The sequence below is a fragment of the Telopea speciosissima genome, chromosome 8, assembly GCF_018873765.1.
Source record: "Telopea speciosissima isolate NSW1024214 ecotype Mountain lineage chromosome 8, Tspe_v1, whole genome shotgun sequence".
In the NCBI taxonomy this organism is placed as follows: Eukaryota; Viridiplantae; Streptophyta; class Magnoliopsida; order Proteales; family Proteaceae; genus Telopea; species Telopea speciosissima.
Window position 1 is genome coordinate 62,207,993 of NC_057923.1, and position 27,137 is coordinate 62,235,129.

The 27,137-nt window shown below is 39.4% G+C and overlaps 2 protein-coding genes across 2 annotated transcripts; both read left to right on the top strand.

The window, feature by feature from the left end:
• Positions 1–1,687: 1,687 nt before the first annotated feature.
• Positions 1,688–17,131, top strand: LOC122671217 (deoxyhypusine hydroxylase). Its single transcript, XM_043868329.1, has 7 exons — positions 1,688–1,906; positions 2,991–3,124; positions 3,222–3,457; positions 3,545–3,683; positions 11,464–11,590; positions 16,642–16,760; positions 16,896–17,131. The coding sequence occupies exons 1-7, from the start codon at positions 1,738–1,740 to the stop codon at positions 16,926–16,928; spliced, it is 957 nt and encodes a 318-aa protein (XP_043724264.1). The 5' UTR covers positions 1,688–1,737; the 3' UTR covers positions 16,929–17,131.
• Positions 17,132–19,128: 1,997 nt separating this feature from the next.
• Positions 19,129–25,617, top strand: LOC122671369 (pentatricopeptide repeat-containing protein At2g31400, chloroplastic-like). Its single transcript, XM_043868532.1, has 4 exons — positions 19,129–21,124; positions 23,814–24,030; positions 24,961–25,145; positions 25,275–25,617. Exons 1-4 carry the CDS (start codon positions 19,206–19,208, stop codon positions 25,537–25,539), a joined length of 2,586 nt encoding a protein of 861 aa, XP_043724467.1. The 5' UTR covers positions 19,129–19,205; the 3' UTR covers positions 25,540–25,617.
• Positions 25,618–27,137: the final 1,520 nt, after the last annotated feature.

Sequence of the window (27,137 nt, forward strand, 5' to 3'; positions counted from 1 at the left end):
TTTGTGGGTCCCCCCCTCAACTCCCCACCCACCACTCACCAAAAGCACGATGTACCGTCCACCGTAGGGGATTATGATGTAGGATGTCAGATTTTTTGCCTCTTAAGCCGTAAGATCGGAATCCAATCTCTAAATCACTCTACAAACACCGTTCGATTTCTTTGCTAGTCTATGTCTTTCTGAACCTTCGCTTGGGTTTGGATGAGGAATTAGGGGTTGGTTTTTTTCAGGTTCTTCTTTCTTGGCCTGATTTATGGGACTCGTTAACGCTACGTGTATATATTTGTGTTGGCCAATAGTTGTCCTGGAAAGGTGTCATCTACATAGGGACCTACTAAATAGTAGAAAAAAAAAGAGGAGGGGGATCGCTCTCAGGTTGCATGGTCCTACATTAGCACGGGTCTAATGAAAGTTTTCAATAGGGGTGGGATTTTTTCAATTCACAAAGAGTAAGGTGGTCATTTGGTCCCTAAGTCCAGACACAGGAGTACCTAAAATTATCGTCCTACCCTCTATGAAATCAAAATCTCATCCATGTTAATGCCCTTATGTGCACTTTCACTGGTCCCCACACTGGTGCAGGGGCCATGCGACTAGGGACTAATCTTTTTCCCAAAAACCAAAAAAAACATGCAACTTGTGGTTAGGTCTTAGTGCACGATGACCGATATCTATAGTGATATTGATATGAATCTTTTTGCCCCCTCAAAATACTAATATTGTGGTTTTTTTTTAACCAATTTGCACTCCTCGATTCTAATACCACCAATACAATATTGATAAAGTTTCGGTATCAACCATGCCCGATCCGATCATGATACCTAAAACCATGCTTAAAAATGCGTATACCATTTGTTGTAGATAGCCCATGTCATTCTTTCTTCAATGGATTTTTTTATTAACACCATTTCATTTTGGGATCTTACCTTTTTGCTCTTTTAGTATTACACTTTTTTTTTTCCCAATGAAGATAAATCCTCTAATTTCTCTTGTGTAGTCAAAAAATATGCAAGATAATGATAATTTTTTATAATGACATAATGATAAGTCATTTTTAAATTATTTTGGAAATCATTTTAATTCTTAACTTAAATAACTTATAGGAATAAGGCAAGGGGCAATTAAAAAAGATGTCATTTGGGTGGGGTGCAAGTTTGACTCTAATGGCCCAAGCCTGCCCTGAGGCTGAACAAGGCTTGGGTTGTGATACCCTGGCCCTGAGGGCGGATCAAGGTTTGGAATTTATAATCCTGAGTCAGGGTGGAGCCAAGGTTGAGGCTTCGGGCTAAGCCTGGCCCGGCCCAGCCCGACCCTAACTTATTCATCTTCTCCCCAGCATGGCCTAACCCCTACATCTTCTTTCCCCCTTCCAATGGTCAAGTCCAATTAGGGTCGGCCTGGCCTGGCCTTGAGAGCGGTTCAGGGTTAGATTTTTCTAGCCCTGAGTCAAGGCCAGTCTAGACCTAGGCCCAGATAAGGGAACTCAGGGTTGGACTGGGGTTTTAAAAAGCTCGGCCCAACCTGACCTTGTTGCAATATATACAGTTTATGCGGTTTCAAGCCAATACCGATACCGATTCCTGGTTTTTTTTGGTTTTTTGGTAAGATACCGATTCCTTGTTTTAAAACCCTGTTTTTCTCTTGCCTTTTTATCTTCGTTGAGTCGTTGTACAGCTCCTCCTCTCTTTGTTACTTTATTTTGGTTTCATTTTCTAAAGCGGAGTTTTAGGTTTCTGTATGTACAAAACAATGGCTTTGGGGGATTGCTTTGACGTATCCCCAGAAACGGAGAAATTCCTCTGTGAGCGGTTGCTGGATCAAAACCAACCGATCTCGGAGCGTTTCAGAGCTCTTTTCTCACTTCGCAACCTTCGAGGTCCTGGTCCACGAGAGGCCCTTGTCTGCGGTAAGTTTCAATTTTGTATGAATTTTTCAGATATTGAACTTCTACTTAAATGCTTTTATTTGAATTCAGTTTGCTTGTTGTACTTGGTTAATTGCTTCTCCCTCTGTTTTAAACATTAATTTGGTAAAGTTCAGTGGCAATATCAAGTTTCTTAATTTCAGTTGGATTTTTTCTTGCTAGATAATTTTTTAAGGATTTGCTTGACACCTTAAATCGAATCCTCTATCTTTGTGGCTGACGGTTGTTTTCTCTAGGACGTTCAAGTAGCAAACTTGGTCTTATTTTAAGCGATATAATCAAGGAAAGATAGTTAAAGGATCACAAATTAGTTCACTATGGGTTCTGATTCTCCATTTTGGCTACCCCTTCTCTGTCCATATCTGATGCTATTCCTCAACTGAATAATTAATAGAACTTGGAATTGTCATCTTTCTTAATTTTATTTTATGGAAAAAAGTAGGTTTGGAATTGTCACTTTTTCAGATTGCTCTTTTTGAATTCGTGCAATGAAATACAAGGAAGGGTCCTGTCATGGGACGTCCATGAGAGGAAGTTTATGAAATGCAAATATCTGCCACATGTCAGTTCTGATGGGGCCCAAAATTTACGGACAGGATGACCCCAAGGTCCTCTGCCTACATGTCAAGTTTCAGTTCAATTCAAGAGGCCAGGTGTAAAATAAACCATTGAAAGAATTAATGATTACGAATTCTGTGCACATGACTGCGGGGGGTCATGGACTTACATGGGGGGTATACTATTACATGCGAGGGTAATTGATTGAACTTGATGAATGTGAAATTGACATACAACAGAATACCCAACATCATCTAGGAAGTAGGGCATTTGCTGTCAAATGTGATTTTGGAAGATCACCCATATGGTGATCCATGGTTTTTCTCAAACATGAATTGTTAGTTTTACCAGCAACTTTTAACAAAGATTTAAGGAACAGAGTAATTTGTACCAACAGAAGTTGTAAAGATTTATTATAGTGGATTATGTTTAACATTTTTGTTTTAAAGAGTTTCATTCAGTTTGGTACTTGATTTCAATTGTTGATGCATCACTTTTGGGCTTACAGCAACTAGGGATCCTTCAAATCTGCTTGCGCACGAGGCAGCATTTGCACTAGGTCAAATGCAAGATATTGATGCTGTACCTGCTTTAGAAGCGGTTCTTAAGGATCTCTCATTACATCCAATTGTTCGGCATGAGGCAAGTATATAAGTTACTTTTCTTGAATGACGATTTACTGATATTTTTCTTTGTGGTTATGTTTTTTTCCCCTTACGAGTTTGATATATTGTAATAGGCAGCAGAAGCTCTTGCTGCAATTGGGCTGGAGAGTAATATTCCTCTGTTAAAGAAGAGCTTGGTGTCAGATCCTGCAAAGGAGGTGCAAGAAACATGTGAGCTAGCTCTCAAACGAATTGAAGAGCAGAAGAATATTGATAATGTCAATGAGACACCTGCAGTTTCTACATCACCTTTTCTGTCTGTTGATCCTGCCAAAGCTGCATCTTGTAGTTCTTCTGTTGGTGAACTTAGGTTTGTATGCATATAACTAACCATTCTTCCACTGCTTTTGCATTGTTATAGTTTACTGGTTAGTTAATTCAAGTTAGATTATTTTAGGGAAGTTCTTCTGAATGAAGAAAAAGACATGTATGAGCGATATGCCGCCCTTTTTGCCCTTCGAAATCATGGAGGAGATGGAGCTGTGAGTGCTATAATAGATTCATTGGCTGCTAAAAGTGCTCTCTTGCGACATGAGGTATTTCAAACTTCTTTAAGTTCCAGTAAGAGATTTGTCTTGTGCTTTATTCCTTTATATTTTTATGGCCTTTATACATATTATGGATGCCCAGAAAATATCATATTTGTGAAGCAGAAACATAGAAGCACTCCTAGGAATGTGGAAAATATGCCGGATTAGTCCATTTCAAATTGGAAATGTCAATTCATCCATAACTGCTTAGTCGAGACAACAATGACTTTTGATTCACCCAATTGAATTGACTCCTTAAATCTCGACAATTGAATATGGATGGGCTAATAGAATGGAAATATAATTCTTTAATTATAAAGTAAAAGGGTCCTTCTAAGCGTCATTGATGCCGCTCAATGTGAAATTGCACAGTAAGGTAGAAACTGGAGAGAAATCGATTGCAAAATGAAGAACCAAGTACAAAAGAACAAGGCTCCAAGAGGACCACTTAACTCTGGGTCTCTTGGGGACTCTCTCAACCTAAGTGTGGGAATCCTCGCACTACTAGAGGACCTCAAGCTCTCAATGGGGCTTACAAAGCACATCCAAAGGTAAAAGGGTACAAAAGTATTCACTAATCTCTTTTAAAGCAAGGTTCAAATATATAATAATGGAGGAGGGAGAGAGAGACGTTGGGGGAGGGAGCTGTTGGGGAGCATTGGGAAAATAAGAAAAAAATAAAAAGATGTTGAGAAGCGAGGAGAAGAAAGATGTTGGGGCATTGGGGGATTTTTTTATAAAAAAAAAAAAGGATGGGCATTATATGTCCATCATGTCATCATTCTCCCCCACTTTGAGAGAGGTCGTCCTCTAGTTTGGAATGACTATCTTCGTCCATGTGTCATGATCAAGCATCTTCAAGGCTTGCTTACTAGTCCAAGTGTCTTGCGAATCGGGCTTGTTCTTCCAATGGACAAGATATTGTGTGTACGTCCCATTTCTAGTGGTAATGGACCTCAAATCAAGCACTTCCAAAATTTTGGACAGATCTGTCAGTGGAAGCTTCATTCCCAACATTGGATGTGGGTTGGTTGGAATCTCCATGGTAAGGATAGAGATCGGCGACATAAAAAATGGGACTAATTCCAATTCCATTGGGTAGCTCAATAAGATATGCGTTAGACCCAAGCTTCTTGAGAATGTGGCATGGACCCATCTTCTTATGCTTGAGCTTGTTTTATGTACCCATTGGAAACCTCTCTTTCTTCAAATATGCCATCACCAAGTTTCCTCCTTTGAATTCGAGATGTCGTCACCAAGTATTAAATGCTTCTTTGTAGCGGTTGTTGGCTTATGAAGTTGGGTCTTCACTTGCTTTTGCACTTCTTTGATTTGATTGACAAGTTCTTTCACTTCTATGCTGACCTTTCCCTGATAAGGAATAGATAACCTATTCAAGATATGGCTAGGATTTCGTCCATAGACCACTTCAAATGGTGTCGTTTGTGTATACTAGTATTTAGATCTATTTTAGGCAAACTTGGCTTGAGATAAAATGAAATCCCATTGCTTTGGATGATTACTTGCAAGGCAACGAAGAAAATTTCCAAGAGAACGATTAATCCCTGTCCATCTGTACATCAGTTTGTGGATGATAGGCACTTGAGAATTAGAGTTGGGTGCCTATGAGTTTCCATAGAGTACATAAAAAATGACTCATGAGTTGCCTTGGGCGCCATGGTGGTGTCGCCTTGAATTTTTTACCGTCTAAAACGCCATGGTTGCCTTCCCGCCTTGATAACTATGCTTGTGTCACGATCCAATGTAATAGTCCTTGCCTCTTTGGCAGGCCATGAATTCAAACAATTTCCTTGAAGAAATGATGAGCCACATATGAAGCATCAGAAGTTATCTTGCATGGAATGAAATGCCACCATCTTTGAGTACGTATTGACATTTACAAAAATTGAATCAAAGCCTCGTTGAGTTTTAGTTTTAGGTAGCCCAAGAACAAAGTCCATGCTATTGTCTTCCCATGGAAGGTTAATACAACCCATCATTTTGGGTCCCACCCTTGGCCTTTGACACACAAAGCATTGTTGGACAATCCGTTCTATATCATGGTTTAGTTTAGGCCAAAAGTAACTGTTCCTAACCAAAGCTATGATTTTGTCTTTACCAAAATGGCTTCCTAATCCCTCTAGAATGTAGTTCAAAGATAATCTTTGCAAAATTTTTTTTTTAAGATAATTGTTAATTGTAAACATTGAAGCACACTTAAGAAGAGAAACTGTTATATCGGAGAACCAATTTGGCTTTATGCCAGGGAGATCCACGACAGAAGCTATTTTCCTTTTAAGGAGGCTTATGGAAATATTTAGAGCCTTCAAAAAGAATCTCCATATGATCTTTATTGACTTAGAAAAGGCCTATGATAGAGTCCCTAGAGAGCTCATTTGGCAGGTCCTAGGGAAGAGAAGGAGCTCAAGTAACTATGTGGATATAATCAAAGACATGTATGCGGGTGTAGTGACGAGTGTCAAAACTACAGAGGGCCAAAGTAGTGAATTACCTATTACAATTGGATTACACCAAGGATCAGCTCTAAGCCCTTTTTTGTTTGCACTCATCATGGATGATTTAACCAGACACATCCCAGATGAGGTCCCTTGGTGTATGCTTTTCGCAGATGATATTGTTTTGATAGATGAGACAGTGGAAGGGATTAATGCAAAGTTGGAGTTATGGAGATCAAGCTTGGAATCACGAGGTTTTAAGCTAAGCAGAACAAAGACAGAGTTTATGATGTGTAACTTCAGTCAAACCAGGAGAAGTGATGAAGTGGTGAAACTTGAGGAGCGACAGCTACCACAAAGTGAATGCTTTAGATACCTGGGGTCAACCATTAACAAAGAGGGTGATGTAGAAGATGATGTTTCCCACAGAATTAAAGTAGGATGGATGAAGTGGAGAGGTGCATCGGGAGTGTTATGCGACAAACGCATGCCCATTAAGCTTAAAGGAAAATTCTACAGGACAGTAATAAGACCAGCCATGATTTATGGAGCAGAATGTTGGGCGGTTAAGAAGAGTAACATAGATAAGATGAGTGTAGCGGAGATGAGGATGTTGAGGAGGATGTGTAGCAAGACCAGGAGAGATAGAGTAAGGAATAATTGTATTAGAACCAAATTGGGAGTTGCACCAATCCAAGACAAGTTTCGTGAGAGCCGCTTGAGTTGGTATGGTCATGTCCAAGGGAGAGTCGGAGACCTTTAGATGCACCGGTAAGGAAGAGTGACCAAATTCAGTTTGACGGAGCTAAAAGGGGCAGGCCTAAAATGACTATTGGAGAAGTGGTAAGAAAGGATATGCATGTGGTAGGGCTCGATCCTAGTATGACCGCAGATAGAGTTGTTTGAAAGACAAAGACCCGTGTAGTCGACCCCTTGTAGGGGAATGTTCCTGGGATGCTGCTTTGACTTTTTCCTTTTCTATTTTCTATTCTTCTTCCTTTTACTTTCTTTTACTTCTCTTATTTCTTTTACTGTCATAGCCTCTATCGGATCCATGTAGCTGACCCAATTTAGTTGGGATAAGGTTATGGTTGTTGTTGTTGTTAATTATAAAATCAATTCTTCCCAAATTTTCCCAATGTATGGGTCAGTCTCATAATTTTACAGTAATTGTTCAAACCCAATGACTTCATAGACATGGTCTTGAGAAGACAAAGCTTGTGACTAAGCATATTCGCAACTTTGTTCATAGTCCTGTATTTGTAATGGATCACGTCATATTCTTGAATATAAGAAACCCATCAAGCCTAACATTAAGACGCTTTTGGGCGATGTTAGATTAAATCGATCCGAATAAGGACAAAATCCCCAAAGCCAGGATCTCCATAGGGCGTTTAAGAACACAATCAAATAAATAATAAAAAACAGAGATAGAGCCACCAACCTTGTTTCGCATCCATGGTGACGATGATCGCAGCGGAAAATAAATACCAAAGATCTAGGTGCTTCCCCTCTATTCCCAAAGTAATTGGCTTGATGAGAATACCGAATGCACAGGGATGATGAACACTGAATATCTCCCTCTCTTACAAGAATGCCCTCCTCAGTAGCAATTGAGAATAATTAGTAGTGATGGGTAGAGGGGGGACCTAGCTCTTTTTATATAGTAATTCCTATAGGGTCTAACTCATCACAATCCCAATAGGAATCTATCTGCCCACACTAAAGCCAGTCCACATAGGATTCCTAATATAACTCAATGACCCCCTTAATTAGACCAATACCATAATTAGCCTGAGTTTTACTTTATTTAATATTGGTCCATAATAGGGAATATGAAATTATATTCCAAATATAATTCTAACATAAGAAACCTAAGGGAGATGCTGATACATAACCAAAATGGGCTTTTTTATTAGGAATAAGCCTAGGGTTGGGTTCTATACTTGTTGGGCCTTTAGTCCAATGGGTTTTTCATTATAATGGGCCTATAATGTGGGTAGAGACTCGGCATTTGGGATTACTTAGTTAAATGTCTTTATTCTTTATTTTAATGGTTATTAAGTGTTTTAGTTAGACTGGATTGGGATTCTATAGGTTACCTTATTAATTAAAGGTTGGGTTAGGCCTTTCGTTTTTTGTGTTTAAATATGTTTTTGAGTTTTCTATATAAGTTTGTAAGGGGGTCCAGCATTGCACATGAATTTTGATTAATGAAAAGATTTGTCTTTGCTGCTCTTTTCCATTGGTGAAGATCCCTTGTGTTCGATCAAGGCAGGTTGGTGTTTGATCCTTCCAACCACCTTGCGGTGTGAAGCCCGGTATTTTTCTTTTACTATCTTCTTCTTCCTTAACCTTCCCCTCCATTAACAAATAAGTATTTTTCTAGTTATTTGCAACTAGTAATCTGAATCTGGAATTCATACACAAAGGTTTTTTTGACACAAATTTAATTTGAGGGAATCCAGCCATTGGATCATCCCTTTTTGTTTAGGAGTTGTTCTAAGCCCTAGAAGAGGAACTCGACCAGAAATTCTATGATCTATCAGATCTGAGCTGCTAATCTGGATTTGTACTGAATTTCCCATTCTGTCCCTATCCCCTTAGTTTCTGTTATGTGCAATATCCTACTGAATCAGTGGGCAAGCCTTGGCGCAACAGTTACGTTGTGCTATTAAAACCTGTTGGTTGCAGGTTCAAAACTTGGAAACAGTCTCTCTTGCGAAGCAGGGGGTAATGCTGCATACATTTGCCCCTCCAAGACCCTGCAGTAGCAGGAGCCTCGTGCACTGGGTTGCTCTTTTTATCATACTCAGTTGATTTTTTGGGTTTACTGTTCTGTTTTATCTGAGATTCGATCCTAGGTATCGATTACTACATTCCTATGGTTTGTTTGCTGGATTTGGCAACATACCCCTATCCTAGGTCCTGATTGCCCCATATTGGCTGATCCCACCATTAGACTGATTTTTAATTTTCAGCAAATATTCTCCTTCTTACTAATTGAACTCGATTTGAATTCCAGCCCTTTCTATGCATTTGGTCTTATGTTATTTATAATCTCCTTAAGCTGAACTTTTCTTTGATTAGTTTATTGGTTCTATTTTGGGTTTTTAAATTCAGTTCTACATTAAAGTGCTTCATGGTCGGAGTATAAAACAAACTCCTTGTAAATCAAATAATGGCGCCAAAACCTTAAGACTTGCACCATGGAATATAACTCAAGATCATAAGTAGAGTATCTCATCCTAGTATTATTGTGTTTTTCACTGAAGTAAGCAACTGGGTGTCCCTTTTGGCTTAAGATGCCCCCAATCCCAATGTAGGATGCATCACACTCTACTTCAAAGATTTACTCAAAACTAGATATGTAAACGGATCGAATACGGATTGGATGTAATCGGATCCCGAAATTCCTTGACCGGTTACGGATGTGAATCAAATTCGGATTTTCGACTATCTGTTTACATCCCTGATTTGTGTAACTTGGACCTTCCTCCTGCATGCCGGCGGATTTGATTCGCTCTCAATCCATATCTCTCAGTTGTTTTAGCTCTTTTCCTTGCTCTCTAGAAATTGTTGAACCTTCCAGAACCCTCAAGATCATTGGTTATTTAATTTTTTAATATTTTTTAGATATATATTCGAATCAGATAGAATTTTTTTTTCTGGATTATCCGAATTCGGATACGGATACCCCTAAATGGATACCGATGCTAATCGAATTTGAACTTTCGACTATCCGTTTACATCCTTGCTTAGAATTGGGTAAAGCAAGTGTAGGTCCTTTTTATCAAATTAAAGCTTTCATCTGCCTCATTAGTCCAAAAATATTCTTTGACCTTTAAGCAATTTGTCATTGGAGCAAAAATGGAGCTAAATTTTTTGATGAACCGCCGATAGAATTTTGCCAATCCATGGAAACTCCGCACTTCAGTGATTGACTTTGGAGTTGGCCAATCCACAATTGCTTTAATTTTTGCCTTGTCAGCATACCTTGAGAAGAAATAACAAATCCCAAAAAAGATATATCAGTTTGCACACTTTTTGAGATTTTCATAAAGCTTTTTCCTTTGCAATACTTCAAGAACTTGATGCACATGGTTAGTGTGTTAATCACAAGAAATAAATATGAGAATATCACCAAAATAAACAACTACAAATTAGGGAAGAATCGGTTTCTTATATCTCAAAATATACTGATCAGATGGGTCAGAATATTTGGGTTTAGTGGCCCGCCCTTGTATTCAGACCTGACAGTGGTCAAAGGATGACAGGTTTCTCAGGCCAGTTCCAGAAAAAGATAACTTTAGATATTATCTATATAATATATGATTTATATATATCAGATCCCGGCTTGGCTTCATGTACCAAACTATTTCCTACCACAGGGCTGAAATGGGTGATAACAAAAACAGGGCAGGGTAATGGAATATAGTAATAACAGGGATTAAACTAGAGTTTAATGGTTTGAACTCTGAGAGAGTGATAACAGGGTAATGAATTCTAAATTTGAGAGAAAACTAAGCAGTAATTAGAGATATATTGAGCAACACAAATTAGCTGAAATTGAACTTGGAAACAGTTATCTGCAGGCCATATAAGAATGCATGCAGAATTGACCTCATTTGATAGGAGCTTAAGCCTGAGTTGTTTTTTAATGGAACTGGAAAAGGGGAAAGCAGAAGAAAACAACAGAAAAACTAGTAGAAATTCACTCAACTAGAGCCTGTGATTCACACAGTTTTTGAGTGCAGCAGTTGTAAATTGTCATTAATCCAATTGTATTGTTACAAGCATGTATTGACCTCTATTTATGGAGCAGAGCTTCAGCCTTAGGCTGTGAAACAGAAGAAAACTTTCTAATTAGTAAAGCACTGCTTGTATCTTACTAAATCAGAAAATAGAAACCCTTCTAATAGCTTCTAGAGCTTTTATAGTCAGTTTCAAACACGGTTGGGGTTTCTTTAACCATTTTAGCCTTGGTTGCTGGAGCATCAAAAACCCTTGGTCAACTATCTGTTGACTTTATTTTTTTGGTAATAAATTTACCAGTCACCTGAATAAGTTAAGCATTGATTTTTTCACTGCAACTGTTTCTTGACCAGAAAGACATCAATCCTAGAATGTCAGTTTTTGGCGCTGATGGTGATTGGTCACTTCTAGTTTTTTAGTTAAAATGACAGCCACTTGTGTATAAAATCCTAAGTGCCTAACTATTAGTGGGCTTATGTGTAACATGTTTCACTGTTATGGTTTCCTGATACCAAAATCTTTTTTTTTCCTCAGCCAACTTCAAACCTTGATGTTCACCTGTTGGTACCTTACAGGTTGCTTATGTCTTGGGCCAACTTCAGAATAAAGCTGCTGCTGCTACACTGTCTCAGATACTCAAAGATGTTAATGAGCACCCAATGGTTAGACATGAAGCTGCTGAAGCACTTGGATCCATTGCAGGTATTTGTGGTGTTTGATAATTTCATTTTTTCTGTTGATTGATTCTTCTGTTCTATTGCGTGGTATGATTTAGTTGAAGAGAAGTTCAATTTATTATTACTACTTCACAGTTATGTTCGTTGGACATGCAAGATCAATATATTTTTTTGGGTAGCATCTGAATTTTATTAAATTAATTAACTTATTTCTGTGAACCCATGATGTCATGTTTTTTATGCATTTGGTCTAAAAAATTATTTGAGAATCTCTTTTTGTTTTGCTGACATAATTCATGAAATATTGTAAGAAATAGAAAAGTAAAAATTACCCACCTAATCTTTGTTTTAATGGATTTACCTTTACCTTAAGATTATCATGGGTATTACAAAAATACCCAAAACAGTGTCCACTGTACACTATCCTACATACATATCAAGCTCGCCCCCTACATATCTTGCCTGTCACCATCATCTACCCTCCTCTCTCTCTCAACACACACACACAAGCACACACAAGCACCCTTCTCTGGCTAATTTTCGCCAGAAAACCGATCATAGGAGCAGCTTCATTGTTGCAAGACGGAGTCTGTAGAAGAACGGGGACGCCTCCAAGTCAACACCAATCATCTCCTCCCCGGCTTACTCTAGTTCTCTTAATATGCCTACCATCCGTATGTTTTTGCCCTCCCTTAAAACGTGCAAAAGTAGAGACTCCTCCAGCCCTTCCCTTCTGTCTCTTAACATGCACCAAAATAGGGTACCACCTCCAGCCCATCCTGCACTCCCTCCTTTCTTTTAAAATGCATAAAAACATAGTTATCAAGGCTTCGCCAAGACGACACCATGGCGTCCAGGGTCCTTGGCCGCCTTGAATTTTTGACCCTCTAAAATGCCATGGTCGCCTTCCCGCCTTGATAACTATGCATAAAAATAAGGGATCCACACCCCTCCTCTTACATATTTAATTGGGAAAACAAAATGGAATTGTTCTTGCTCTATTGTGAGAGGGTTCATTTTCTCCCAGATTACCAACCCTCTTATCGCCCCCTCCCAAATCCCTGTTTTCTTAGGTTTTTGTATTTCTTCTCTCTTTTGTAATAGTGCTCTATAACTATAATCTGTTAAGAGGGGAAGGGTTGGAAATGATGCGGATCTGGCTCCCGAACCCTGTTCGGATTGCTTATGGGCCTACCCTATCAACAAAAAGCTCAAATCTAATAACCATTGGCAACTCATAATATACCAGAGATTTCAAAGGGGTTGTTAGCTAAGTAAAGAGACGAGGGTGTGATAGGGATTGGTATCTATTGTTCAGGGACTAACTTGGGAGGGTATGTAAAATAAGGACTAAGGGGAATAAAGGGATAAAGGAAGGGATAATTTGGGTAATAGAAGGTAAAGGAGTTATAGAGGCAACCACGTTGGGACGTTAGATTGTCTTAAACCTTCGACACCACAGTAATGGCGATAAACTTGAGCCTGGTTTGGAAGATGTATCTTGTCCATACAACCTCAGATTTTGACTTTGGATCGTAACACACTGATATATCGACTCCAACCAACATACACCCAGAATAACAAGTGCTTACATGTATTTAATGGCTGAAACTGAACCTGGAAGAGCTTCAATAACCAGACCTGAAAGTTAGAACTCTCAACTGAAATAAGGGTTCTGTCTCAGATGCTACAGGATGAATCGCCCAAATATAAAGGTGTAACTCCCAAAATTTGAGACCAAAAGGACAAGATCCCAGGGAGATCGATTAACTTCTATTGGACTGTTACTGTTGCCAGAAGAGAAGAAAGGAGAGGGGAGATCAGGAATTGAAGAAGAGAGAAGAATGGTGAGACAAGAGTGGAAGAGAAAAGGTCACACAACCTGATTCACACCCTTCTGATAACGTAAACCTTAAAAAACTTTCTAATGTAGTCCTAGGTAGGAGTAATCCCACTAGGAGCCAGGGTAATGGGTTCACCTAACAAGGCTGGCCGATTGGGCAGCTTAGGCTAAATAGGACAGAAATTAGGGTTAAGGTTGAATAATGATAATGGGGTTTATAGGGTTTTAATATGCAGGTCTAGGAGGCTTTAATGGCATAAGAATATTAAGGTTTGGAAGGGTTCTAAAATTCTGCAGTTGGGCAGAATCTAGTTGCAGGTTTTTTAGGTCTAATGGAATGGGGGAATGGAGGGATTAAAGTGGAAACTACGAGCTAGGGTTAAGGTCGAGTGTGGGGAGTGGTGTGGGGAATGTAGGCTAGAAGTAGGGTTTGAAAGTGAAGGCTAAATCTGGAGTTATGAGGGAATCCTAGTGGAGGTAGGAGTGCAGGTTTAATGGAGAATTAGGGTTGATGGATGGAGGGGGGTGTGGATTAGGTTAGAGGATGAAGGGAATAACTAAATTAACAAACAACTCACCGGATCTGCAGATCTGCAGTAGCAGCAAGTTGAGGAAGCTTGATTGAAGAAGAAGAAGGACCTCCCGATCTACAAGATGCTAGGAGTCGATCGGAGTCCACCAATCCCTTCACCTTGATATTACCCACAAGGTAGCCTTGATATTACTCACAAGGTTCACTCAACAGAGCAGAGCAGCAGCTATGGCAGCAAACAAAAGCTTTTTCATTAATTAAATTCGTGTGTAATGCTGGCCTCCCTTACAAACTTATATAGAAGACTAAAAAATAGACTTAGACACTAAAAAGGAATGGCCTAACCCCATCCCTAACCTATTAGGTAACTTGAACTGATTTGAAAACTAGAATACTAAAGGAAATAGACTCAAAACATGTCTGGACTTATAGAGTCCTAATCCAGCCCAACTTACATCACATGACCAATTAAGTTGTCACATGACCACTTAACCAAGTCACATGATCACTTAAATTGAACCAATTGGATGCTACCAATTTGAACCGGTTCAATTAAAAAACATAAAAATAAACTAAGTATTGGGCTAATCCCGTATGCAACCTATATACCCATATTTTAGGCCCATAAAAGTGGCCTATTACATTAGAAACCCATGGGATCAAGGGCCCAACATATATGTAACCCAACCCTAGACTTATTCCCAATGAAACAAGCCCTATTTGGTGATGAATCTGCATCACTTTCATTCCAAATCTGAATCTTAAGTTGGTTACAAACTACTATATAAAGGGGAAAATAGAAGACTCTTAATTGTAATCTAAAACTGAAAATGAACTTGACTCTAACTTGGACTCATAAACTGAAATAAAATCCTAAACCAACTCTATCACTAATTAGCCTGATAAAACTATAACAGAAATTACAAGATAAATCCAAATAAAAATAGAAATAAATAAATTAATTAAATTATCCTATGGACTCAAAATCCGGGCTTGGGCCAGTCCAAGGAATTGTCCCTACATCAGGGAAGAAATCCAGAGCTTCTCATAGAAGCCTGCGATTACAAAGACAACAAGATGTCCTTGAACATGTCCTCAATTAAGGTTTTTAGTTGGTGGGATGATAATAGCTCTGTGATGAACACAGTGAGAATGATCGGATGGAACAACAACTAGTTTCCAGAGATGGAAGATTCAGAGTAGGAGAAGGTAGTGAAGCTCTCATCGTGAGCTGCCACATGATGCTTCATTCCATGCTTAAAGAGATCCTTAGTGGTAGCGGCATAGTAACTTTGACATTTCTTTCATTGCAGTTTGTACAGACCTTGGGAGAACTCAACCCCATAAACCAGCTTACGATATGAGGGAACCCAAGACCATATCAACACACACCTAATCACTTCTGTAACCGATGTGGGATAAGCCCCCCATATGACTCATATGGGATCGTAACATACCACCACACTTCTGAACTGACGTCCACGGTGGCCCACTCCAAGTAAGCTAGCTCTTTCTAAGCGGCTCCACTCTGCTCCAAGGTCTCTGCATGGCAGCGGAGCGGGTAGCCCTTTCCTAGCGGCTCCACTTTGGCACCAGGTCGCCCCTTCCTTGCGAGGGTTGGGAACGAGGATCAGCTGCTCTGGTACCAAGCTGATACGGACCTTGGGATAACTCAACCCGATAAACTGGATTACAAGGTGAGGGAACCCAAGACCATATCAACCCACACCAAATCACTTCCGTAACCAATGTGGATCAGCCCCCCATATGACTGATAGGGGATTATAACATTTCCTGAACTAAACAATCCTCCTTCCTTCTCTAGGATTTTATGCGGTCTATTTTAGGAAGGTTTGGGGATTAAACATATGCAATTTAAGGCTGGGAGGCATATTAATAATTATTCAGAAATATGACCTTAAGTGAGAATAACAGAATATGTCTTCTTCTAGCTCTCAAACAAGAGAAAGGGGCGGTACTGTGGTAGAACCTGATCTGATTCAAGTGAGAGTTCTTTCTCATGAGGACTCCAATCAAAGTGGTACCAATAGCAGGCACTGTTTTGGGTGGTTTTGTTATACCCTTGTTTGTCTTGGGTAAATTGGGTGGGTATTTTGGTAAATTGGAATCCATTTTTGGATAATCTGGTAATTTTCCCAAGAGAAAACTAAGTGTAAGAAACTTGCATCTGTAGAAAAGTAACACAACCTAGTTCAATCCCTTTTTGTTGGTGCCAATTGTGTTTGATATGAGACTGGAATTAAAGGGTAGTAAGATAAATTAGTATTTACCCTTAGATTAAAAATAAAAAATTAGTATTTCCTTAATTGGAAGAGAGATTTTAAGTTACAAGTTTCAAATATGTTGGGGGTTAACACGAGCAAAAGCAAAATATGACCCTTTTTCATGAGAAACCTTTTCTCCTTGTAGTTTCTTCTTATCGGAGAAACAGTTCTAGTTGTTGTGGTAGTGTAGGAACATTGATTTATTTAAAGTCAGCAGCCACCCTTGAAGTTGCAGAAGTGTGGTCTCTTTGATTCAGCTTTGTACTTGATTGTCAAGACATATTTCCTTCTATTGAACTTTGTCTTGACTAATCATTTGCATTATGTGCAACAAGCCTTTAAGCTCATCAATCCCCCCCCCCCCTCTTTTATCCTCTTGTTTCACATTTTAATCTCTTGCGTTGGTCATAATCTAGATAATACCAGTATTGCGCTTCTTGTGGAATTCACAAAGGATCCTGAGCCAATTGTTTCTCAGAGCTGTGAAGTTGCTCTAAGCATGCTAGAATTCGAAAGATCTGGCAAATCCTTTGAGGTATGCAACTCGATGCTAAGCTTGAACCTTGTCATCCAATACTACCAATATTGTACTCCAAATGGTTTTAATAAATTTTGACTTTCATCCAAAACATGGTTTTATAAATATTGATTAAATCTTTGTTTTATGCAGTATCTCTTCATGCAGACACCTCAAGTGCAGTAGAATACTTATCAAAAGAAGTTTTTCCCAGCAATGATTTACACTAAGCATCAATCACCGATTATTATGATCTCACGGTTGGATTTTGCCCTTATGCTATTGGTATTCCATTGACGACTAACCCAACCAGAAAGGCTGCATTGTACAATAATTTAACACTATCTTAAAAAAAAAAAAGGCCCAAGAAAAGAGCGAGTTCTTTTACTCATTTCATAGTGGTACTGTATCATAGTTTTAACATAAGTTAGACTGTGTGAGCCTTCTCTGCTAGTATTTTAACAAATAAAATATGATGTGATAACAACTCCTAAGATGGTTTTTACACCTGAATGTGTTGAAGTGGGATCTAGAATGATTTGGGACCAAAAAAAACTGAGAATGATCAGTCTGTAGTTAACTCTGTTCTTAAACCTACGGGACCTGCTGCCCAAATATTTTTGGGGATTTCATAGGACAATGGATGTTGGGACTCATAAACTGGCTCGGCTGGATTTTTGTCTTACGTTCATGAAGCAAGGGTGGAAATATGATGGAGTTTAGAAGTCTTGTCTTAACCATACCTTCTTTATTCCAAGGCATAATGTGGAATATTGCCTAGCATCAGTAGGAAAGAAGCTAGCTGAAAAGGCTGGAACCCCCAGTGTTTCTCTTGGCCAGAATGGCAAGAGTTCCTAGAAGAAATTTGTATGTGTTTTTTTTACCATCACTGCTCAGAAAGCTCTTTGATATGCTTGCTAATGAAACGCAAAATTAATTGTCAAATCTGGATCATATTTTTTTTGCTGAAGCATATGTAGGATTATGGTTGAGGGATGGAAGATTATTGCAGCATGAGACTCCAAAGCAGGTTTATGGAATGTTGTAGACACCTTTTATCAAAAAAAAAAAAAAAAAAAAAAAAAAGTTGTTCTAGACCCATAATGTACCCAAGAATGCATACCAAACACAGCCTTAGTCTCCCTCAAACGCCTGGCTCTAATGGCTAGAAAATGAGCTATGATGATGTCTTCCCTGCAATGTTGTACAAAAATATACTGAAGAGAATTGTTTCATCAAATGTTGATGAAGCACTATACAGTATGTCACATTCTTCACTGCAATCATAGTATCTGAACAAGGATAGGAGAAATCGGTGGAACTGCGTAATGTCACCGTTCATTCTCTTTAAGATCTTAATTCCCTCTTATTGATGCATCCGGGTTAGTATGAACTAGTATCTTAAGATGAAACCTCTTTTGGTCTACTAGTCCATGTGCACTCGTTGACTAGGCCCTTGTAAATATACCTTGGGGTTGTGCTCAAATTTAGAAATGAAATTAAAATAAAATGGAAGAACTCGATATGAGAGAGGGAGAGAGGGAGAGAGAGAGAGAGAATATGGAATGTGTTCTACCCTTTACATCGTCATGTCTTTGTGTAAAGATATGTCTATAGGAAAGTACCTAATCCAAAGAATGAATCCCTTACCCCTCAAAGGGAGGAAGAGAGGAGTCTGGATCAGGTCCAATGACATGTACCATCCTTGGAACCTAATTCAAATTCATTTAGAATTTTGAGCCGACCTGTGGAGCCTAAAGATTCCAAATGAGATCAGATCAGGTCCCAAGAACGGTACACGTCATTTGACCTAATCCGAGATCGGAAGAGAGAGAGATAGACACAAATGGTGCTAGCATACGGTACACCGCTATCATACCCAACCTTTTGGAAAATTATCTCCTCCAATTCCCTTCCTATCCCAGTTCTCCCAGTGCCTGTAATAAGAGAGGGTGAAACCCACCCGAACAGGGATAAGGTGATCATTGCACCCCCTTTATTAGAGGCATTGGAAGAATTGGACCGGATAGGGACTGGAGGGGACAAAGATCCCAGCTTTTTCTGTCCAAAGAATTAGGTCCATAATAGCCCATCAAAAAAAAAATAAAGCGGCCTGGGGCCTGGGCCCACGTGACAAAAATGTCAATTTGACGAATAAAATTCTTTCCGTGGGAAGTCCAACAGATCCGATAACCAGTAGACCTTTTCTCTACTTGGTGAAGGAAAACTAGCCGACGCATGAGAGATAAGGTTTCTGGGTTTTGTAGATTTCGGAAGTTCGGAAGACTGGATTTTGCAAGCACAACACCATCATCATCATCATCATCATCATCAGGATAATAAAGGGCAAAAAACCCACTTTGTGTCTCTGTTGGAAGATTCTGAGCTGAACTGGAAAGTTTCCATTGACATTTTTTTGACCATAATCCTTTGGTCCCTTTGAAGTCTCCGTGAAAATCTTTAATGGCTTCTTCCACTCCCCCTCACTGCTCTATCACTTCAACTAAACCCTATCAAAACCACCACATCGTCCAACAAAACCATCCTCACAACCACCATCAAACCCATCGTTGGAGCTCCCATAAGGTCTATGTACCCCGAAATGCAGCAAAACCAGGTAACGCTCCCATACTCTCTCGTAACCCTGGTTTCCCAACCCTGTCACCACTCCCTCCTTCTACATCCGAACTCGGTCCCGACTTCCGTGGCCGGCGCTCTACTCGTTTTGTTTCCAAGATGCACTTCGGCCGCCCCAAGACTGCCATGGGTAGCAGACACACCTCTGTTGCTGAGGAAGCTCTGCAACAAGCTATCCGCTTCGCTGGGGATGATAACGCTCTTGAATCTGTTCTCCTGAGTTTTGAATCCAAGCTATCTGGTTCTGAAGATTACTCCTTCTTGCTTCGGGAGCTAGGCAATCGCGGGGAATGCTCCATGGCGATTCGATGTTTCGAGTTCGCGGTCCGGAGGGAGCGAAGGCGGAACGAGCAGGGTAAACTGGCCAGTGCCATGATTGGTACTCTTGGTAGGTTGGGCCGGGTCGATCTTGCCCAGAGTGTGTTCGATACTGCCAACGTTCAAGGCTACGGTAATACTGTTTATGCATTTTCTGCTTTGATTAGTGCGTATGGAAGGAATGGGTTTTGCGAGGAAGCCATTAAGGTTTTCGAGTCGATGAAGGAATCTGGTCTGAAGCCTAACTTGGTGACCTACAATTCTCTGATTGATGCTTGTGGGAAAGGAGGTGTAGATTTTTATCAGGCGGTGAAAATATTCGATGAGATGGTGGCCAACGGTGTTCAACCCGATCGAATCACCTTTAATTCCCTTCTTGCTGTTTGTGGTCGCGGCGGGTTGTGGCAGGAGGCGATGAACTTGTTCAATGATATGACTTTTAGGGGCATTGATCGGGATATTTTCACATATAATACGCTTTTGGATGCAGTTTGTAAAGGTGGACAAATGGATTTGGCTTACCAGATACTGTCGGAAATATCCAAGAAAAATGTGTTGCCTAATGTGGTGACTTACAGCACTTTGATTGATGGGTATGCCAAGGCCGGAAGATTAGATGAAGCACTCAATCTATTTAACGAGATGAAGCTCCTTGGCATTGGGTTGGATCGAGTTTCATATAACACATTGCTTTCCATTTATGCAAAGCTTGGTAGGTTTGAGGAAGCTTTGGCTGTGTGCAAGGAGATGCAAATGTCGGGGATTAAGAAAGATGCTGTTACTTACAATGCACTTCTGGATGGATATGGGAAACAAGGGAAGTACAAAGAACTTAAGAAATTGTTTGAAGAGATGAAATCAGAACGCATTTCTCCTAACGTCTTGACTTACTCTACGTTGATCGATGCATACTCCAAAGGTGGTCTGTACAAAGAGGCAATGGAATTTTTTAGAGAGTTTAAGAAGGCAGGCTTGAAGACAGATGTTGTTTTGTACAGTGCATTGATTGATGCCTTATGTAAGAATGGATTGGTGGAGTTGGCCATGTCCCTGCTTGATGAGATGACGAGAGAAAGGATTTGTCCTAATGTTGTTACGTACAATTCAATAATTGATGCCTTTGGAAAATCAGCAACTGCAAAGTTTGAGGAGGATGTAACTGATGGAATGAATGGAACAAATCCTAAATCTTTAAATTATGCAAATATTGAGGACAGTTCTAAAATCATGGGAGAAAATATAGAAGGGGATAACCAGGTTCTTAAGTTTTTTGGGAAGCTAGCAGCTGAAAAAGTGCATCCTTCAAAGGAAGATTCAAATCGAAAGTCTCAAGAGATCTTATGTATCTTGGGTCTTTTTCATAAGATGCATGAACTGGAAATAAAACCAAATGTTGTCACCTTCTCTGCCATTCTAAATGCTTGCAGGTAAACCTTTCTTTACAAACTTGTGCATCTCTTATTACATAATTCTTAATGCATTTAGAAATTGAAGCATAGTTGTCAAGGCGTTGCCTAGGTGACAGCCTTGGCATCCATGCGCCTTGACAACTAGTGTCACCTTGGTCGCCTAGGTGGGTGTTTTGGTTGCCTTGCGTCCAGGCCCCCTCCAATGCTTTGGTTCGCCTAAACGCCGTGACAACTATGAACTGAAGGGTGAACCATGTCATATTTGCATTGCATGCTAGTGTCTGTTTCAAGAACTTCTGCCCCCCCCCCTCCCCAACACACACACAAATAGGATGTCAAGCTCCTTGAATTGTCACTATACTATACTATATGCTACCGTACTCAAACATGGTCTTTTTCCCCCTTGCAAGCTCAGCTTAGAATTCTGGCATCTAGCTAGTGTTGGTTGAACTCCTTTGCTTTGCTGAATTATTGTAACATTTGAAGGTTTTAATTTTGATCTAGACTAAAGAACTAGAGGATCAATAACTTTAAACCATAACTAGTTATTGACTTTTTAAATAATTATGAGAATATCTTCAGAAAGCTTGATTAAAGTCTACTAATGTGAGCCACTGAACAAAAAACCCAAGATGGGATAGGGTTTTGGAGTCCCCAAACTGAATAAACCGCCAAAGTTAGCATGTAGACTCTGAATAATCATTTTAATGAAAATCTCTTCCTTTTTTATCATGTCAAACAAGTGTGAAATTAGAGTATCTACCCTTGAACAAGTAAAGCTAGTTATATTAATGAAATGTGCAAACACGTCTAACACTAATCACCTATAAGTGGGTGGAGTTTATGCTTCCTCTAATCGTGTGACACCTGGAATCCAGGGAAGTTATTATTTATAATCCAATTATCATAAAAGAAATTGATAGTCTTACCACACCAAGGTCCTCTTCTGAGTCTCCATAAGTCATGAAGGGCCAACCAAGCCATGTCCAGGGTGGTAACTGGCAAAAGAAAGTGGCCTCGTTGATCATGTCATCTTGACTCAACTAAGCAATGAACATGGTGTGTGTCTCCTGCTTTTTGGGGTTCCCGGTGGCAGTCACAATGACAGAAGAGACCATTATGGCTACAAAACTTAGATCTGGAGGGCAGAGAGGGAGGAGTAGAGGACCAGCACTCTAGGGGTGGTCAGATATGGAGGATTCCATGGATACCCTGAAACCTGTAGTCTACCAGGGATTCTGATGTTTGAAATTCAAAATTCAAAAGGTCTGATGAAGCTGGAGAGAGTGAATAGTTTCTTTAACTGGGAGGTTTTCTAAGACCACAGAGAGTGGCTTTTACCATTAGAGCAATAAATAATGACGAGGACTACTTTTTTTTATTTTTCAATTTTTTGATTACTTCATATTCTGCTTGGTTTAATTCCTAAAACTATGCATGTAATACAGGTGTCACATGACAATAGGAGTGTAAACTCTAGCTTTGGTAGAGGAAGTTGGGTTAAGCACTCTTCAAGTTGAAAAGAAGGGTAATGTGATAATTGCTTTTAAAATCCAAGAGTCAAATCCTGGCTTCCTTCCGATCAGCTCTGTGCTATCCAATTGTCTTCTTCACATCACTGCTGGCATTGTTACCCTGTCACCCTAACTTATATTATTTTAACCACCAGTATATATGTTGTTACTTCCAGTGATCAACATCTTTGGCCACTATGGCTGCTAGCCTCCCATTATGTAGCTATGACTGGTTGCTCTTACTGCATTTACCACTGCTTCCACTGGTTGACACGTTCACCCGTTTCTAATTTCATTGTTTTTTGCTAACTCCAGTCAAATCATTGTTGCCTAGGAAACTACTACAATCAATTTCCTACGCTCTTTTTGTGTTTCCCCTTAAACATATGGAAACCAATAGAAATAAGTCTCTTTTTGCAACGAAAAGCACTGGTAGTGAAGATATGAGTGCAAGATAAGTATTTCTCTTTATATTATGACAAGAAAATTAAGGCTGTACATTTCAACTATTGCCTGTGGAGTTTTTAAATTTAATTGGATCTTTTTTCCATTGCTTGTCTTAATTTATTGATATTTATGCCAGTAATATATTAGTTGTAATCTATTTGCAATCTCAAATTTCAACTATTACCTGTTTAAATTTAATTGGATCGTGTTTCCTCTAGAGTATTGCTCTTCTAACTTTGTGTACTTATTCCAATAATACAAGTAGTAAGAACTGCAATAAGTGGTTGCTTACTAGCAATATTCTAGACTTAAAGCAGTTGTTGGGTTTTTGACTGAGGCTTTGGTTCTCCCCTCAACAGTTCATCTGTTGATATTTTAAAATTTTAATTTGTGAGGTGGCATTCATCGTACTCAGATTTATTTCCAAAAAGCAGTAAATGCTAATGTGTATGAGTAATTAGGTGGACGCGAGTTAGTATGGTGCTATGGTGCTATGGTGCTAAGGCAGGGATTTATTTCCTGGCAATTCTTTCTGCTTCACTGAGGTCGCAATTGGCCTAGGGGCCCGCCCATTGTTCTAGGTAGTATATTAGTTTTCCCATTAGTTGTGGTTGGCTGGCCTACTCCAAGCTCTTCCTTTTGCAATCCGTACTGCTTTGTTTACTGTGTTTCATCGAATTCACTTATACCTTATCCTGCACCTATATCATATCATGCATTCATATTTGATTTCCTCTCTGTGCCAGCCGTTGCAATTCTTTTGAAGATGCTTCAATCTTGTTAGAGGAACTCCGGTTGTTTGATAATCAAGTATATGGTGTTGCACATGGGCTTCTTATGGGCTGTCGAGAGAAAGTATGGATTCAAGCTCAATCTCTCTTTGATGAAGTGAAGCGCATGGACTCCTCTACAGCATCTGCCTTTTATAATGCTCTAACTGACGTGCTGTGGCACTTTGGTCAGGTATTCCTAGTTTGTGCATGATTGTGACGCAGTATAATGTCGTTCATTTTTATACTACGGCACTTCTGAAATGATTGATTCTATATTGGTCAGTTGGGTCATGAGCTTTATTTCCATAGTTATTTATGTTATGTAAAAGCATCAAGCATGTCACTTTTGGGTCCTTTGATGCTTTTACGACTCTGCATTTATGTGTTTTGCCAACAAAGTAGGGCATTCCCCAATAATGAGTTTTTTTTTTTGGTGCGTGGATGGATGTTCCTATTTTATGTAACTAGTGGAATGGCCCAAGTTCCCTCCTTCCTCTTTGGTCTTGCTAGAATTGGAGTTGCTAATTTTTGTGAAACTTGATAAAAGTCTCATGTCAGATATCACTAGTTAAAATATCCATCTTTTTAATGTAGAGTTTGATTTTGAATTTGAGGTTGAGAGAATTTTATTTTGTAGAAATTTTAATTTAGCTCAGAATACAGTTCATGAAACACACAAAATAATGCGTACTTAAAATATTTGATCATTTAATCTATGCATATTTTCTGTAGACAATCTTTAGAATGGGACTTACATGGGAGACATGGCAAAACCAGGAGGGCGTTGAACATCTACAATCAACAACAGTGCTCCTCCTACATTATGTCTAGGTTCATTGTAGTTCATTTTTGTGGCTCAAAGTGTTAGTCTTCTAAGTGTTAGCCTTCAGTGCATTTATCTTCCCTTAAATAAAACCATGTCATTGTTTCAAATGCATTCTTGTTGTCATTAATACCCTCCCCCCCCCAAAAAAAAAAAAAAAAAACAAAAAACAAGAGGAATAAAGAAACAAAATTCTGGGATCTAATCCAGCTTCCCTTCCCTTGATATTGTTGTAAGCTTTGCATGTCAAACACAACTCTAAAACTGCTCTTATTGTCCTATTTAATTTTCTTATAGAAACAAGGGGCCCAGTTGGTTGTGCTTGAAGGGCAACGTCGCCATGTATGGGAGAATGCGTGGTGTGACTCATGCTTGGATTTGCATCTGATGTCTTCTGGTGCTGCTCAAGCAATGGTTCATGCCTGGCTGCTCAATATACGTTCTACTGTTTTTGAAGGTCATGAGTTGCCAAAGTTAGTTAGGTATGCATTGATTTTCTTGATAATTTATCAATCAGAAAAGTCCAAGGCTGCGATATTCTTTCTATTGATCTATACCACTGGTAGTGTTTCTTCCAGATTTGAGGTTTAAAGATCTTAGTTTCTGTGCAGCATTTTGACAGGCTGGGGCAAACACAGCAAAGTAGCTGGCGGTGGCACTCTCAGAGGAGCTATAGGGGCACTCCTTAGAGGAATTGGTGCTCCCTTCCATGTGGCCAAGTGCAATATTGGGCGGTTTATATCAACAGGGCCTGTGGTAGCTGCGTGGTTAAGGGAATCTGGGACTCTGAAGGTTCTAATTCTTCAGGATGACAGAACAAACCTGGAAAGTACTAGGTTAGTTCGACCCTCTGACTTGCAAATACTTCCTTTGTAATCATTTCAAGCTCTTTGCCCTAGCTTTTGCAGGTTCTCATTGTGTTATCTGTAAATTATAATCGCGGAGGGGTGTGTAAACCTTGGCTGCCTTTTGTGGGTGCCAACTTCCCACATTCCTAGAGGATCCAATATAATGCCTGTTTGTACCCCCTTCCCCTTTTTTTTGGGTCGAGGTTGGTTGGGGGGAGGGCTATTGGTGACCATGTGTAGCTTGTACCATATAATCCATACAGATATTCTCATAAATATTTGGATGATGGTGAATGAAGATTACTTTATTTGCGGTTCTCTCTTAAATCCTTTTTCAAACCTATTTATATCAAGCATTCTTGTTATGGCTAGATCTAATCTCCTGGTCCCTATGGAAAGGAGAAAAAAATTCAAGTTGTCCTTTACGAGAATGGAGGCTTGTCAACCTATTGATTGCAGTTTTCTCCAGGCCTCCGAAAAAGTATAAAACAGGACAAGCTTGAATCGTAGGATCCCTTTCATCTCCCAGATGAAAGGGGTGATTTCGTAGATCTTGGTTTATGAAGATTCGTTGTTAGGTGATCCATTTACCCATTGAGGCTGGTTTCTTTTCTTTTTAATTTTTATTTCCTTCCATCATTCCTTCAGTCTCATAGGTTTAATCTGATCCATTGAGGCTGATTTCTTTTCTTTATAATTTTTATTCCCTTCCATCATTCCTTAAGTCTCATAGGTTTAATCTGATCCTATAGAATCTAATCCATTTTCTCATCGAGCGATGTTAAAAAATAGTTTGTGAAATCTTTGGTTATTTCCTCTTCTTCTCCTTATCCCTATCCTGAATCCATTTCTATATTATTACATTCCAATTCTATTCAAATACCTCCCAAGGAAAATAATATTCTCATAAATCAATGAATCTAGAATGATAGCTGATGAACTACTAAGATAATGTATTCATTTTAGTAAATTTGTTTTTTTTTAATAAATCTAGAAATGCATTCTGAGGTGACAAAAATGTACCAAACAACATTTTTGTAGTAACTAGCGTTTGGCATGTTTCACGATACCTGTTTTTAACTCTATTTTAGGAAATTTTTTTTTTTTTTTGGATAGAAACTCTATTTTAGGAATTCAGAATGAGAATGTTTACCAAACAACATTTTTGTAGGACTCAGGAGTTCTAGAGAGAGAGAGAGAGAGAGAGGTCTTGTAAAAATTTGATCAGCAATCAAACCTAAGTACGTGAGAAAAGAGAGTTATCTGCTCCATTTCCTGCACGGTCCAGTTCCCTAGTCCCTCTAAGGGGAGGTGGATCCCACCTGGGCAGTGTATTCGGGAGAGTTAGGGTGGTCTTTTCTGTCACCCTATTAGAGGGATTTGGAGAAATGGAGTGGGCAGGGAAATGGAGCAGATTATGATCCCATGAAAAATTGTTATTATGGATAAAAAGATTTGTAGGAAAATTATCTCCTGCAATTCTCTGCCTGATTAATTTCTCTAAGTCCCTCTAATAGGGGGTGGATCCCACCCTGGTACTGTGTTCGGACAGGGGGTAGGGCGATCCAAAATCCTAACAGCACAGGATGGCGTCGGCCATTTTGGACAAAAGCACAAGAAAAGGGA

Excerpts from the sequence above, each read along its gene's own strand:
- LOC122671217 (XM_043868329.1), top strand. The coding sequence starts at position 1,738 with ATGTACAAAACAATGGCTTTGGGGGATTGCTTTGACGTATCCCCAGAA. Across the intron at positions 3,125-3,221 it reads ATCCAATTGTTCGGCATGAG|GCAGCAGAAGCTCTTGCTGC; the intron begins GCAAGTATATAA and ends ATATTGTAATAG. Across the intron at positions 3,458-3,544 it reads TCTTCTGTTGGTGAACTTAG|GGAAGTTCTTCTGAATGAAG; the intron begins GTTTGTATGCAT and ends AGATTATTTTAG.
- LOC122671369 (XM_043868532.1), top strand. The coding sequence starts at position 19,206 with ATGGCTTCTTCCACTCCCCCTCACTGCTCTATCACTTCAACTAAACCC. Across the intron at positions 21,125-23,813 it reads GCCATTCTAAATGCTTGCAG|CCGTTGCAATTCTTTTGAAG; the intron begins GTAAACCTTTCT and ends TCTCTGTGCCAG. Across the intron at positions 24,031-24,960 it reads TGCTGTGGCACTTTGGTCAG|AAACAAGGGGCCCAGTTGGT; the intron begins GTATTCCTAGTT and ends ATTTTCTTATAG.